Source organism: Drosophila suzukii, chromosome 2L, assembly GCF_043229965.1.
Source record: "Drosophila suzukii chromosome 2L, CBGP_Dsuzu_IsoJpt1.0, whole genome shotgun sequence".
Classification (NCBI taxonomy): Eukaryota; Metazoa; Arthropoda; class Insecta; order Diptera; family Drosophilidae; genus Drosophila; species Drosophila suzukii.
Genome location: NC_092080.1, coordinates 11,307,318 through 11,323,446, shown reverse-complemented (window position 1 = coordinate 11,323,446; position 16,129 = coordinate 11,307,318). Strand labels below are relative to the sequence as shown.

At 39.2% G+C, this 16,129-nt stretch overlaps 1 protein-coding gene across 2 annotated transcripts in view; it reads left to right on the top strand.

Annotated features, from left to right (window-relative positions):
• The window catches only part of sick (sickie), a 172,680-nt gene that overhangs the window by 15,396 nt on the left and 141,155 nt on the right, over window positions 1-16,129 (top strand). The window contains exon 1 of one of the 2 annotated variants that reach the window (XM_017082695.4): window positions 7,970-9,613. The exons of the other annotated variant lie outside the window; for it this stretch is intronic. Coding sequence (XP_016938184.3) covers window positions 8,012-9,613 — 1,602 coding nt within the window. The 5' untranslated portion in view covers window positions 7,970-8,011. Of the gene's footprint in view, window positions 1-7,969; window positions 9,614-16,129 lie in introns of those variants that run through there. 2 annotated transcript variants of the gene reach the window in all.

The following is a 16,129-nucleotide window of genomic DNA, read 5'->3' as shown; positions in this document are numbered from 1 at the left end:
GAAGAATTAACAAAAATATACGGGCAATCGTCAACTGATTTGCTATGCAAACGTGGCAAGAAGTACGCGAATTGCGACACAGGCAACACTTTATGCATAGTAAATTAACCCTGTTTTAACCCTTTCCCTCCTGCCACGCGGAAAACATGTGTAATAAAAACAAACGCGAAGGAACGCGAAAAAATCATAAATGCCAGGACACAAACACATTCGCGAGGATAAGCGAGTCAAAATAATCATAACCGCCGCCACAGGACATTGTCTATGAATGTCGGTTTGCCGTTTTGGCACCGCCGTGGCTTCCGTTTCCTGTTTTAATGTTTACTTTATGCCCGTCGAAAAACATGTCCTTATCTCTCTCTGTCTCCCTCCTTCTCTCTCTCTCTCTCTCTGTCATGTGTGTGTGTATGGATTTTTGAGCTAATGTAGTGACATTTTAGGCGCCACGATATAATAGATAATAAAATGTAATGCCGTCTATTTGGCTTAGGCCCCGGAACGAGTGTGTTTCGGTTTTAGGGAACTCAGTAGTCCTTCGTTTTGACATTTGGTGCGTGCTTTCACCCGATTATTGCGCTTCTGGTAATAAAAATCAGTCGCAGAAAATCTCTCGTTCGCCGAAAATGTATCAAGAAACAACAAGCCATCGTCTTGCCTTAAATTAGATGGGATGATGTGCCATAATGAGGATCTCAGAGTGCGTGTGTGGGCGGCTCTATGGAGTCTAAGGATCTAAGGATATAGGGTATATTAATTTGTACGATATTGGGCAGAGCTTATTGTGCCATTTCGAAAGGATTTGGCAAACTTTATGGTCTGAATAAGTTCAACTTTTTGCATTGAATTCCATTCCAATTCACATTTGTTTAAATTGCAATTTAATTTAATTGTTAACTTATAGCAGAGATATTTGATTTTGTATTTTTGGTAGAGCATAGTTCATTTTCCAAAACAAAATATTTTAAAATGTTGCTTTGTAGTTTATTTAGAGCCATGGACATATTTAAAATTCAATTGAAGATTAGTTCAGCGGTTTAATGAGATTCAGCTTGTGAGCTTTTAGGCCTGCTAATTAATTATGCAGTCAAATGTATCGTACATTAAAACACACATTCCATTTATTATTTAACTTTTAATCAGTAGGTATATAACAAATATCCTCACAGGAATTTCGATTTTTACTGATTTCAATTAGTCCAAAACCAGAAAACAAATTAAAAATCGAGTACGTGTAATGTATTCTTTGAATTAAACTTCCCTTGGCCTTCGGTATTTATTTTCTTCATGTGTGTTTGGCTTACTTATTATGCGTCAAATGCTGCCGAAAGTGGAAGTGAACACAAGTATAGAACGTGTTTGTCTAATTTTCGGAAGGCAAAACTTCCGAGGACGTGTTGAGCAACATAAAATCTGCTTAAAGTTTATGCAAGCAATATGTTTTCATAGCATCTTAGAAAAGCATTAGATGAAACTTACTGCAGTTTGTTATTTTCATAGTATTTAAAAAAACATAAGTTGTTGGAAAATGCTTAGAAAAATATTGAGAAATTATGAGAAAATATAAAGCATTGTTTTTAAACGAAGTTTAGGATACTTTATTTAAATTTGATATTAAATTGTGTGTGACGAGTCATTGATTTTTGAAGCCTATTTTATTTCAAAAATAAAGTCGTCTTGGATCAGAAATGATCAAACAAAGAGTAAATGAAATAATAAAACAGGAATTTTCTTAACTTTTCTTTAACTAGCTAAGGCTCAGTTTTAAGATCTTGTTTCTTAATTTAGTTTTTTCTTTGTAACTTTGTAAGTTCAAACTGCATTAAGGATGTGAAAGTTCCTCTCCGTCCATATGCGGACATGTCAGTTAAATTCAATTTTCCACTCGTAGCAATTAAATACCCCACAGAACAAGCCCACCCACCCATCCACCCATGGAAACCCCCTGACACGCGTTGTGTCCCACTGTGTCTGATATGTGCTCCTCTCACTTCCGGCGCAACCGGAAGTACTCAAGCAAGCATGTAAAGGAAAAAGGGCAAACAAATCCAAAATAAACAAAAATCATGGATACAAAGAGGCAAAAATAAAAATAGAATACAAGCAAAAGGACGAAGAAAAAAGATGCTGTGTGTGAAAAAGAAATGCTTACGTAGCGGAAATTAAGACCCACTCCAGTGAAACGTGCCACGCCCCCGAAAACAAAGCTGCCAAAAGTTCGTAAACAAACACATGTCTCGTCTGTCTGCTCCCGTTTACGAGTCCCCTAGAACCCCAAACCATCCAAGCCCCCCAAAAAAAAGGACCCAAGTCCCCCCTTCAACTGTGTGTAAACAATCCCAAACATATCACATTTTAATCCGATGTAGTGGAAAATTGCGCCATGCGAAACAAGCAGCAAGGAAAATTGTTTCCTTTCGTACTGAGAAATCCTTACAATTGATTGTACGCAATTTTTCGTCCTTAGCGGATTAGTGAAGACACGTAATAAGTTGGAAATGTCTTCTCAGCTTACGTAATTAAAAAACAACGAAGGTAACGCCAAGGCGAGTTCAAATGCGAGTTGGTTGTTGGGTTGTTGGCCATCCTTGTTAGCAGCTTTCGAGCCATTTATGTTAATGGCTTTCGTGCACCTGGCCAAATCCTTACAAATGTCCCTCTTGCCATCCTCAAATTGAATAGTCCTCCTCGGTGCGTCCGTCGTATGGTGCTAATTTATGAGCTTGAGGCGTGACCATATGGTTGCACATCCGTCTGCAGGGACACTTGCCACCAGCTCCGCCTGTTTATTTGCTCAATTTATGAAGTTGAAATATGCTTTCGGTGTGTCCACGTCGACAATGACTTGGAAAATTGCCGAGGCGGAGCTGGGAAGTAACTTTAAATTAGTGTAAATTGTATGCGGTCTGGCTTATAAATATTCAAAGGTTTTTCGATTCTTATCATGGGGTCGGGGACACAAGTGGGGGCCATTTCACTAATGAAGAAACAATTCATTGTGAGCACTGGACAAAAGATGGGTATATTCCATTAAGAATTAGCTTTGCTATTTTCGGAACTAAAAAATTCATTCTTAGTAGAACTTGTAGGCTGTTTAAATGAAAACTTTCAAATCTTCGAACCCTTTTTTGATATTTAAGTAAAGATCTAAACGAGGTAATTTACTTTATCCTAATAATAACGAAAACTTAGGAGGAAATAATTTGGAGGTTACCAATTTAAAGTGCGTATTATAAATTATTTTAAAGTGTATTTTGGATTCTAAGGAAATGGTCACACTTAACTGTTAAAGCTGAAAGAGTTACCAATAATTCCCTTTTAAGATTCCGAAAAGCACTCTATAAATATTAATATATTTCCCAGCTAATATCGATAGCAGCTGACGCTTATTAATAAGCTCCTGATAAATATTTATACTTCATGCTTGAATTAACACAGGGCCATTGAAATTCCGTTAATGTTTACAGAATTTTCAGAGGGTATATGAACCCAGAGAAAAATCTTGTTTTCATTTCCTCAGCTAGTTTTTTTTTTGGTTTTTCTTTTCCTGCCCCCACCATAAATTGTCTATTGCTGTCATACTTTTAGGCATTTAATAAATTTTATGACTTTTTTGGAATGGGCAGGGGGAAATGAGTGGGGCTGCTGTTTTAGCGTTGCTTTGCTTTCTTTTTTTTAATAACATTCGACGTAGTCCCGCTGGTTTTTCGCTTTCTCCTCGCTTTCGCCGTTGTCCGCCTGGGGATATATACGCCTGTCTCCAGACTCGACTCCTTCCTCCGGTTTTTCCCATCCACTTCCACTTCTTCGAATTGCAAATATGGGTATTTATGCCCCGCCATTCCGCCCCTGGTCGCTCCCCGAAGTATGCAACAATCTTTTATATGAGTTTATTATGTATGCTTTCGCTTGAAACACACAATTTCCTCAAGCGATTTCCGTTTTCCCCCACTCGATGGGTCTTATTAAATTGCACCACATCCCCCGTGCCCCTCATTATCCACCAACGGCCTCGTTAAGTAACAAAAATATGATGACTGCTTGCAAATTGCGCTTTAATTGAATTGCGCATAGATTCTGCTTTAGTTTTTTTGTTTGTTTTTGTTTTTTTGCCCTCTAGCTAGAGCGGAAGTTGAACGTTGGTTTTGTGGGGCTCTGACACGCCCCCCACGCCCCCAACTTGCGGCATAACTCAAAAGTCTTTAGAAGTGTTTCAAACTGTCATACGCATTGTAGTGCGCTCTTTTTTTACTTCCTTCCTTTGGTTTTTTGGTACAGCCTTTGCCACTTCATAATACCCTTTAGAAGAAATAGGGATCTAGTACTTTACGATTATTTTTATATAATATAACAGATATAATGTTGAGAAATTTTTAATTTTTTTTTGTTTATAATTAATTGCAATAGGAATATTATTTTTTCATTCGATGTGTTACATTTAAAAAATGGGTGACACAGTTTTGAAATAGAATACCCTTTAGAAGAAATGAGCATCTAAAGACCTAACGATTATTTTTTATATGATTTAACAGATATAATGTTAAGTATTTCTTATTTTTTATTAAACTATTGCAATAGGAGTACTATTTTATCATGTGATCTGTTACAGTTAAAAAATGGGTCTCACAGTTTTGGAATGGAATACTCTTTAAAAGAAATGGGGATCTTAAGACCTAATGATAAATATTTATATGATATAACAGATATAATGTTAATTATTTTTTATTTGTATTGAAAATACCAATTGCAATAGGAATACTATTTTTCATTTGACCTGTTACAGTTAGAAAATGGGTGACACAGTTTTGGAATGGAATACCCTCTTGAAGAAATAGGGATCTTAAGACCTAATGATTAAAATTTATATGATATAAAAGATATAACGTTATTTTTTATTTTTAATCCAAATACCAATTGCAATAGAAATACTATTTTTCCATTAGATCTGTTACAGTTAAAAAACGGGTGACACAGTTTTGGAATGGAAACTATTTTATAGCGTACTTAGAAATCATTGAAAAGGTTTTCCCACAGCATTTATTTCTGCATCACCTGTGCTTAAACTCCTCTTTTTTGTTTGAATAACATTTTAGGTTTGCTTCGGCTTTTGGTGCAATAAGAGCAACTGAAAGAAAGAAAGAAAAGCGTGCACTTTCCGAAGTGGGCTTTGTGTGAAAAGCGAGTCGAGAAAAGCTGGTGGGGTGGTAAATGGGTGGCTGAAATGCTGGTCAACTTACTAGCAAATCAAAAGCATTTCTAACCAACTTGGCAGCGAAGTTTGCACAGCGTTTTGAGCGCAGAAAGCTCCACTAAGGGAACCGAGATTGAGTGCAAATAAAATGATGTCATGAAGTGGGTGGGCGGGCTAAAAGCCCTGGAATGCATGCTCCACTTTATTTCAGCTATCAACTCGTAAAGTTTGCGGCTTGATGGCCTCCAGCAAAACGTCGGCTTTTCCCAGTGGGGGGAAAATCTGTATTTTTTCCCTTACTTTTGCTCTACAAAACTGGAAGAGACCACGGCAAAGCTGCAATTACTAGTTGAAAAACGTTGGAAGGAATGGATGGGTGTGCGGCCCAACTCAATGCACAAATCTTGACGAGTATTTTGTCAACTTTGACTGCTGCCAGCTGGAAGCAAAGGCAGATGAAGTGCGAGTAACTTCAACCTCAAAGCAAAAGTGTTTAACTTTAAGTCCTGCCTCTTGCCTTTCTCCTGCCTTTATACTCGGTGTCTTTCACTTTTTTCCTCTTTTATCTGAGTCGTCATAGAAACCGAAAGTGTCAGGGATTAGGTGAAGTTGGAGTACTGAACTAGCCACGTGGCTTAGAGATGGGCTAAAAGCTCAAGGGAATGGATGAAGACAGGGATTTTCAGGCGCTATAAGTTTTTAATATTTTATTTATGTCAGGAGATTTTATATTCCTTGCATTCTAAAGATTAAGAAAGCAGAAAAGAAAAAACATGAAAACGCGCAGATTAAAGTAATGTAAGAGAAAGTATTTTGAATTATATTATTTATTGTATTATTTCTCGTTAATTATTCTTTCTGTAATGTTGATCTGTGCTAGGAAAGGATTTTACGTCAAGCCAGCGCAAACAACTCCAAAGAATTCTAATTGATTTTGTATCCATAATACCAAAGTAAATTCTTGCTAGTCTCAAATATATCTTACATAAGATACAATATTATATCTAATTAAGTCGATAAATTAAGCGACTTTTTTTTTCATAATAACTGTTACTAAAAATAAATATGAAGAGTTCTTCCTTTTAATATCAGAAATATCTCCAAGTGGCAATATATTTACACGCATTAATCACCAGTTCATTAGCATACTTTGCTCACGAGACCATCTCTAATCTGGATTAATCAACCTTGGAGTGATAGAGGTCCCCCGAACTGCATTCCCCTCCTTCGTTTTTCCCCTTCTTTGACACTAATTAACTTGATTCAGTATTCGAGACTACTGCCATTGCCTACTGCCATCTGCAATTCAATTAAAAATTAACATTTTAATTGCAAATTACTTTGAGTATACTTTATGGGGCCGAAAGCACAGACACCGGCCGAGAAGCTCCACTTAACTGGAGTAACTTCTTTCACTTCTGCCACCTGCAGCCTGCCATTACCGGAAACGGAAGTGGATGCGGAAGAAGCAGAGGCAGAGGCAGAAGCAGCAGAAGGAGCCATTGGAACGTCAGCTCATTTCAGGGCGCTTAATTTTATCATGCGCCAACAATTATGCAACTTGTTGGTTCACTGCCTCAAATGGCCAGGCGGTTTTCAATTTGTTGCCAATAAAACTTTTTCCATTTCGGTTTTCCCTCTCAGTTGTTTCCGCACTGGCCTAGCGCAAATTGTTCTTTTCTGCAGGCTGCCTCGTCATAGTTTTGTGAGTGGGCCAAAATAAAAGAAATTAAAACTTTATTCCTGGCTTTCCCCACTGGAAACAATGCTGAGATAATCGCTTTTTGGTAAACAGAATGTTCCATGTGGATTTGAATTATTTGCTTTATGTATTTGGATTGGGTACCTACTCTTTATTTACCAAACAAATCTCAGCCAATGTAATGGAAAAGATACCTTTAGTTGAGTGCTCAGCGATTCTTTTGTTCACTTGGTTTTCCATTTAATAAATTCATGCATCCATTTGCTGGCAATTTGTTATTGATATCTCTGGTATTTCTGCAGTTGTTGCACGCTTTCCATTCGGGGAAATTGAAGGAAAACGAAACTTAATCAAATGTGAAACTTTAGTGAGCACTTGATATGCATTTTCGTATTGAATTTCCTTTCCTTCGCCTTCTATTGCACAATCATTTTTTATTCGATTATTTGTATACGCAAAAAACTACCTGTGCTTTTATCGGCAGCTGAAAAAATAGGTATGTAGGTAGGTTGAATTGAAGAGAGAAAATTGTAGGTAAAAATGTTTTAAAGAAGGTTTAAAGTACAACAGTATGCTGAAGCCACATTTTAAAAAATATTATTACTATTTTTATTTTGAGGCCTTATTAAAGATAAAACCGTATGTGCAGTACTTTAATATGTATTGTTGCTCACTTTTTTCTCTTCTCACTTCCTGTGAATTGCTTTTGTAGACAAATTATAAAAAACCTCGGCATTGGCATTGTTTTTGGGTCTCGGGCTCCCTGAAACACTTCAAAAGCAGACAAAACCACGAAGTAACCATGACCATGACTTTGCCCGCAAAAACCACCTAAAAAAATAACTCTTTTTACCCCGACTCGCTGGGTCAGTTTTAATTTAACTTTGACATGCATCAGCTCAAAAATCCAATTACAAACACAAATGTAAACAGAAACAGAGAGAGAGAGTCCCTTTTTTTTTGCGTGAGACTAGAAAACCCATTAACGCCTTTTTGCCCTCCATAAAGATGAAGATTTATGAAACCATTAATTTTGCCCGAGCGTCGAAAAAATGTATACAAATTCTGTAAGTGAGTGAGTGAGTGCAAAACGCAGTGGAAGCTGAAATGAAATCCTAGAAATGTCCAGTCAGGCGGGTAAACTGCGACCGGGTCCTTCGACCAAGCCCGATCGCAATGCGAATGAGGAGAACCAACTGGGCGCCAAGCCCAAGGGCCAAAGGACTGATAATCATCCGAACCAGCAGAAGATGCTGCCGCATCCCAACTATATGGAACTGGAGTTCCTGCCCACGGAGCCCACGACATCGGGACAGAGTACCACCTATCCGGATTTGCCAGTTAGTTATGCCACCTGTTTGGTGGGTCCACCGCCATATAGGGATCCACCGCCCCCAACACCACCGCCCCTTTCGCAAATGCCCTCGAGGCTGCTCCATTCCGCCCCAAATACCCCAAGTCGTGGCAAGGTTGTCCTGAGCAAAAAGGAGCGCAAGGAGCTAAGCAAACAACTGGGGATCGATGAATCCTCCATTCTGAGCAGTAGTGCCCAGTCGAGTCCTTATAAGGGACGTGTAAGTGAGTTGAAAAACTGCATAGCTCGTGGGCTTTTTGCCACCCTTCATCGGGGTTCGCAAAAGTCCTTGCATCAGCAGGACGAAAGACCCGTCAGTCAGGAGATTTCACCACCTCCTCCGGCTCCAGAATCAGCCAATAATAACGAAGATGTTGCTGACTATTCCGAAAAGCTAAAGAATTTGCCAGTGCGGCAACGTAAAGCGGCCACCTCTCATATGGAAAACTATTGTCTTTTCGATCCCGTGGACTTTATCAACGAAAAAGCCATGAGATATCCTAGTTCCCATGCCCACGGCTTGAGGGATCCGCTTTTCAGCTCAAGACAGCACTTGGTCTGCGAGGATGAAGATGAAATGGTGCCGGAAGTCATATACGACAATGAAGAACTGGAACTGGAAGAGACCATCATTATTGAGACCTCGGCCATGCCAGAAGCCGAATCGGAAGCACAACCGACACCTAAAAACACTGAAATCCTGGCCAGCTTTGATCACCACAACTACTTTATAATAGAACCAGGGGATTTTGCTATAGATATTGGCATACCTAACCCCTATACCAACGAGCAAGTGGTGAATGCCAAGCTGGAGCAGCAGAATCTGGAGAAGCTCTTCAGCGAACTGGAGAATACGGCCAGTATGTCGAATAGTCAGGAGTCCAAGGATACGGAGACCACCTCCACTGCCCTGGTGGAATCATCCACTTCGACTAACTCGGCCAGTTCCGCGGGCAGTTGTTCATTGGCCAATCCTGCCCAGCAATCGATGAAGAAAAAGCTGACCTTCCTTAACCTTTCACCCTTTCGGAGTGGCAAAAAGTCCTGCGATAAGAACGCTTTTGAACAGCACAGGGCCATTTCCGAGTTGGTCAGCACGGATCACATGTTGCACCTGCAACAGTTGTTGCAGCAACAGCGAAAGGATCAGAGATCCCACACCGTTCCCACGGAGTCCAATTATGTATTGTTTAATCCCGGTCCAGTGCCCAGTCGACATGTCCAGTATAAGATAAGGAAACCACGACCTTTATCAACGCACAGCGATGCGGATAGTGGATTTCTATCGCCCTGCTCCCCCGATGAAATGAGGGCCAATCCAGCCATCCTGGTGCTTCAGCAGTGCGACAGTGTCCAGGGATATATGGAGGTGAGTATCTATGATCTTAATAACGAAAATATATGTATTGAATAGGTAAAAACTTAAGGGAACGATGATAAAGATATAAAGTCTGTTGGTGAAAAAGTCATTCTTCAATTGTGCTTATCTAATTTTCTAGCAACTTCAAAGCAACTTTTTATTTTCAAGGAATATAAGAAAGGGTAGCAGAACTATTAACGATATATATTTATAAAAAATACATTCATTTTTTTTGAATTCGGACTTGTCTGAGCTGAGTATAAGTTAAGCTTTATTGAAATTCTGGTTTCTGTGAGTAATATTTTTTGAAAGCTTTCAGAAAGTTAAAAGACAAAATAAATCTTCCTTAATACCAGTTTTCTTTGTGTTTTTCTTACACAGGGGAAATTCTATATTACCCTATGCAAATCTGAGTATTAGAGCCAAGATGCAGCCGAAAAAGTGCCATCAAAACCTTATGGCTCATTTTTGGGGTTCTTGTGACCTCCACAGTACCCCCAGGACATTTAACTAACTTTCAACCATTTCTTATATAATCCTCTTACCGTAATGTGAATCGCAGCATTAACCAGTGGAAGCACCCCGCACAGCAGGTCGTATCCCAGCTTATCTATATGTATAATTTCGCATATCTTAAGCCGGTAATCATTGCGGGCTGTTTCCGATGTCGCACTTGTCGCCATTTGCCGGCTCACTTATCTTAACGAGCAAGGAACTTAACAAGTCTTATTATGCATCTTGAAATACCCCAGGGGAGGTGTTAGCTTACATCCACATACCCCTCACGAACCCCATTAACCGAAAAACCACCCACCCAAAGGCAATGAACAAATGTCAACCCTCATGGCCCAATCGCTGGGTATAAATTATCAAAAAAAGAAGGAGTCAGGGAAGTGCAGTTTCGAGGCAGTGCATTGCAAATGATTTCCCAGAATCGTGGGCCTTCCGAGGACTTCCGTTTTTCGGGGTTCTGCTGGATTGCATCTGGCTTTCCCATTTTCCCTTGCTCTTGTTTTTTCCCACTTCTTGTTGCCTCTGGGGAGCAATCAATCGTCGCGTTTTCACTGCTCGCTTCATTAGTTTTTCCTACCGCCGAACATTAGTTTGATTGTGTGCCGCCCAAGTGAGGGACAGGTTTACAGAGGAAAGTGGGTGAAAAACCAGCTACACCAGCTGTATGTACAATCTTAGCGACTTTTAATGGAATTGAATTAAAATTGTTGCCATGGTGTTGAGTGGAGAGTGGGAGTACTTATGCGACTGCCATGGGGCCACATAAGCTTTCCCCCCCCCAGTTCTCCCAGCTTTCCCTGCCACAGGCATTTTCCATCATTTGCAAATTGAAATACGCGCTGTACATTTTTGCTTTGAGGCATGCTTACCAAAAAAAGCAAGAAGGAAACTCTTGGGGCGATTTTTTGATGACTGGCCTGGGCTATGCCATCTAATGAAACGACGACAGGACATCAAGTGAAGCACACTTTTTGGCCCACTGGAGTGGCCTGCAAAGTGTCAAGTGCATTGCTTTTCATATCCTTGTCGGCGGTGGTTGGTTCTTGGTTGGATGGATGGAATAGATGGCCGTTGGCCGGGTGAGCTGCAAATGAAGGTTTTCTCCAAAAGCCGGGGATGAAGGGGAGCAGGAGAAGTCCTGCAGCAAATGGGATGTAAATTGATATACGCGGGGGGGACTAACAGGACCTTCTATCGGGCTCAAAGGTAAAATCCTGCCACAGCTGCACTGAATGTAGTTGGGAGCTGGAAATTAGTTTCACAAAAGATAGTTATGAAAGAAGGAGATTACATCAAAATGGGTCACTTGAGAAAATGGTATATAGTGCCAAGAAAATGGAAACACTAAGATAAAAATCAATAAAAAACGTAACGCATATTTGTGAAACTTATAGAGGAGATGCATGAGATAAAAAATATCTGCAACCTTAAATAAAAACCGGTGTTCAATATTTTATTAAAATCCAAAAAATTATATAAATAAATATGCATGATTTAGTTTGAAAAAATTCGAGTCAATTAGTTAGTTAGTTATCTAATAAAAAAGAATTAAGAAGGGAATCCTTTGAAATATATAATTTTTCAATTTGATACTTAAACATCAATGGATAAAGTCAAAACTCAGAAATTCCAAGCGACTAAGAAACGAATAGTAAGTCTACGTTTCTTAATTAGTGAATGTATACAGCTTTAGTTAAATAATTTAACATTTTCTATATTTCAAGTGAGAATATGATGCTTACACATCTCCATTAAACCAAAAGAATTCCTTTCAAAATTATACAAAACCTCCCTAGAATATCTCATTTGTTTTGAAATTTTTATCACCAGCAAAAACCAGAAGTTATAATCAAGATACAAACAGCTGCAGCATCAGGAGTCAAGTAATTGTAATTGTCTGCACTGTTTTGCTTACAAACTTAAACCACAGTTTTCCACTTCACATATTCCACCCCCTTTGCTTTCAAGTCTATATCGCAATATCGCAGCACTCCGACTCTTCAGTCCAAAATGCCACTTTCCATCAAAGTCAAAGCAAACAAAAACATTTTTGGAATTTATGCAAACGGCGGCTGGCGTTTGCATAACCATAAATTACTGTCCTTCCCCCCACGTTTTTGCGCTTGGGAATGGTCAGCGGATTTTTGGCCTAGGTCGATGTTTTGGCTACTGCCCGGTTTTTGGCCAACAGTTTTGGGAACTTCCCCCGGCCTGCTTGAGCCAAAGTCTCAATTGCAAATTGCAAACAGCGTCGAGGCATGCAATTTAGCTATCCATACACACCCGCTATCCTTTACCCGGATTTCCCCCGAGTTTTCCAGGGAACTTGTCGCGAGGCGCTAAGCTGTCAACTGTCAGGCGGAGTTGTGTGTCCTTGCGACAGGATGCGGATGCTGTGGATGCACCCACAAATGGGGGTAGCTCTAAAGTTGCACCCAGAAATCGTTTACCCTTTTCTGGGAGGGTGGGTGGTTTTATTGCGCGGGGGTGGGTGTTTTTTTTCTGGGGGGGTTTCCAGGGTTTTCATCCCGGGGATGGCCATTCGCAAGTCGCGTGTCGTGCGGCTACTTTATAGATCCTGGCCCACACCCACGAAAAACACCCTAACTCCCCCTCGGAAAACCCCTCTGATTCTGATTAGTCCAATAAGTTGTAAAAAGTGTCGCTACGCCTGCTGCATTCCCTTGGTGATTATCAGATGTTCTGTCGTTTCGGGGGTTGGGATTTCATTTCGATAACTTTTTGATTTATGACCGGCAATAAATGTTCAATGCATTTTATAATTATGTTGCGCCTACAGCGACAAATGAACGGAAAATGCCATTGCCATATGTGCGAAATTGAACATAATTACGAATTGGATTTTCACTTGTTTTTTTGCAGGGCAAATTATGTTTCATTTTATGCAGCTCGATTATGCACTGTTCAAAACGAAAAGCTTTGAAGGACCAACGATGTGTATTTTTATTGAAATGGGATAATAAAGTAAATGGATTTTAATACATAATTAGTATAGTTATGCCCTTGCAGATAATATTACTATTTTAAATTAATTGCCATGGATGACTGCAAATTTAAAGTACAAAAATTGATGTTGTTTTTATTAAGGGCATGGTCAATTGAAAAAATTACGTGGATTTAACCAAATATGAAGAAGAAATTGTAGCCTTTTTACAATATGTACCAAGCAGAATCGTACCCCAAAAGGAAATATTTTTTAACACGAAAAAGAAATCGTTCCGATTTTAATATACAGTACATTAAACAAAACCTTAAAAGGGATCACGGGGATAAAGGCTGAAAGCAGTAATAAAAAATTCCCATTTCAAATGGTTAATCATCTCAGCATTCCATTTATGGTGCTCACGTGAATCCATTTTCCATTCGCTTTACGGCCAACAGTGAATTAAGAAAAAAGAGACAAAAGCCTGCTTCATTCGTGCAATAAAAAAACCAGAAATTATTTTCGCTTTCGCATTTAACAATTAAGCAAGCACGGATGTCCTCGATAAGGAACTGCAACTGCAACTGTCAATATTGTAAAAGCTTCAACTCATTGCCCTCCATGTTTTTCCCCTTGGGGCATTCCACTCACCCACCCAAAAAAAAAGAAGGAGAACAGATTAAGCTGCAATTTATACAGAAAATATTTGTATTTTTCTCTCGTAATTATATGTGCGGAGAAAAATAATAATTTTAATTTTAATTTTTCTGCATTAATTTGGCGGGCAGTCCCGTTGTCCTTGGAGGCATTTTCCAGATGGCGGCACAGAGTTGGTTTAATGGACGTTGGGGTGTTATTAATGCCACAGTTTGCAGCATATGTGATGGCGACTGCATCCTCTGGATTCTTTAGTTTTCCGGCTGGAAGAGAGGGGGGATGGGGACTTCCCCTTAAATGCACATTTCATATTTTTCCGGCACACTTAAAGTTTTCAATTTGCTCGCCCTACCAGGGAGTGTCCTTTGCTGCAGGCCTCGGGTTTTTGGTTTTCGGATCCATTTTATTTACATGGACGGAGACTCCGTCGACGTCACTTAGTGGCCGCATGCGGGACATTAAAGGCAGCCATCCAGTCAGCCAGGACGAAGGATCCACCTCCTTATTGCTCACTCCGCAATCCGCACTCCACACTCCACTGGAAAATGCAGCCCTGACAGCTAAATGCGTTGCACTTATGCTTAAAACATGTCAGGCCGTCCAGACAGCACTCAAACAGACGTAGAAAGAAGCGCTTTCCAGGGGGGACTTTCCCCTCCCGACTTCTAAATGATAGTTAGAGTAATAGACCGGCTGAAAATGGAACACAAGCCGAAGATTAGGTTCTCAGGGGAAATCGTTCTCTAAAAGACTTGTGCGGCAAATAGTTTTAAGAGAATATAAGTATTTACTTCAAGTTAAAGTGGGGCATCTTTAAACGAAAGAAAATGGGTGGAAGCTTTTATAAAACTTGGTAAATAAAATATTTTTCAAAATCCAGTAACTTTTATGTTGGTGTGGATTATAAAGATTTTTAAAATATTTTTATTAAGTTTTTTGCTTGTCCTAAATACTTCTTAATAAATAATTCAAGGGTTTCTTCTCTTTGAATATTCAAAAATATATTTAATATGCAAGCTTTCAGGAAGCACCTGTTTTAAAAGAATATCTACTAAAACGAAAGTGCTAACAAGTTTAAAAGTACCAAAACTTGTGCACTGAATATATCCCCAAAAGAATTAAGTGTCTGAGGTAAGCCAACAAGTTTTAGATTTAAATTTAAAATTGCACCGTCTGCAAGGCGACTTAGTTGCTTTCCCTTGGCCAAACAAAACATCAAGTCCTATGCATTATTTAACAATAATCGTGACAGATTTATAATGTCCCCAGTTCCTGTTTTGCTTCCTGGTTGCCTATTCCTATTGCCAGAATGCATCAGACCAGCAATGTTGAAAAGGGAAAAGTTTCAGGTTTCTTTATATATTTTTATTTTTATATTTTTCCTTATGGGATAATCGCTAGAGCGGAGCCTGGAAACTTTTCCGGGGCCTCGTTCTGGCTCTTTTAGGGAGCTGTGAAAAATTATAGCCATAATTTCTGGCCACTAACCAGACTGGGCAGGCTTCCACGGAGGCTTGCAGTCGGCACTTTGCCGGCGCTTTCGACCAGTTAATGCATATTTTAAACTGCCTTGCAGTCGGCTATGTGCAAGTGGGTAACTGAAATTGCGCATTTTTGGCTTATTGGGAAATTTATTTATTAAATTCTACTCCAAGCTTGAGGCTGGTTTATGCAACTAATTAAAAGTTTTTGTTTTTTTCGCCCTTGGTCCTCTGAACAGCTTGCATTGGCGCGTTTAAAAGCCATAAGCTATACAGTCTGGCCTTCGAAAATATGCAATTAATTTACTAGTCAATGCAGCCAAGTATGCTGAGCACATAAAATAATTGCATTGTTTCTGGCATTTCTTGGCAAACAGCAAAAAGATTTCCTCGACGCAATTATTTACATTTCTTTTGGCCCAAGATGCCTTCTATCTTTCTCATTTTTCCTACCCCAGCTGTTGTATATTTGTGCATTTGAAAGGTAAGAAAACATGGCAAATAAATCACTGCGAAATGCGGTGGGGAAGGAGTTTTCCTCTGTCTGATTTCGTTTTTTAGCCAAAGGAACTTGAGAACCAGAGATAAAGTTACCTCAGCAAAATAGCTGTGCTGACATACTTTACATAAATGTAAATGGCAGTAAACAGAAATGACTACAATACTCTAAGGACTAAGAGTTCTTCCGTAATAATTGCCATGATGACAGATAAATCTGGGCAAAAAACAATAATAAAAGTTATTATTCAGAAGGCAATTTTCAAATAAACTTTAATAAATATTTTATAAAAATGTTTATTTGCGGTATTAATTATGAATCAATTTAAATTGCCTTGCTTGTTTAATATTCTTATAAACCCAAAACTTCACTTTATATGGCTTTCATAACTTTGAAGGTAAGCAAGCAAAAAATGGCTTACCAAGTAAAGT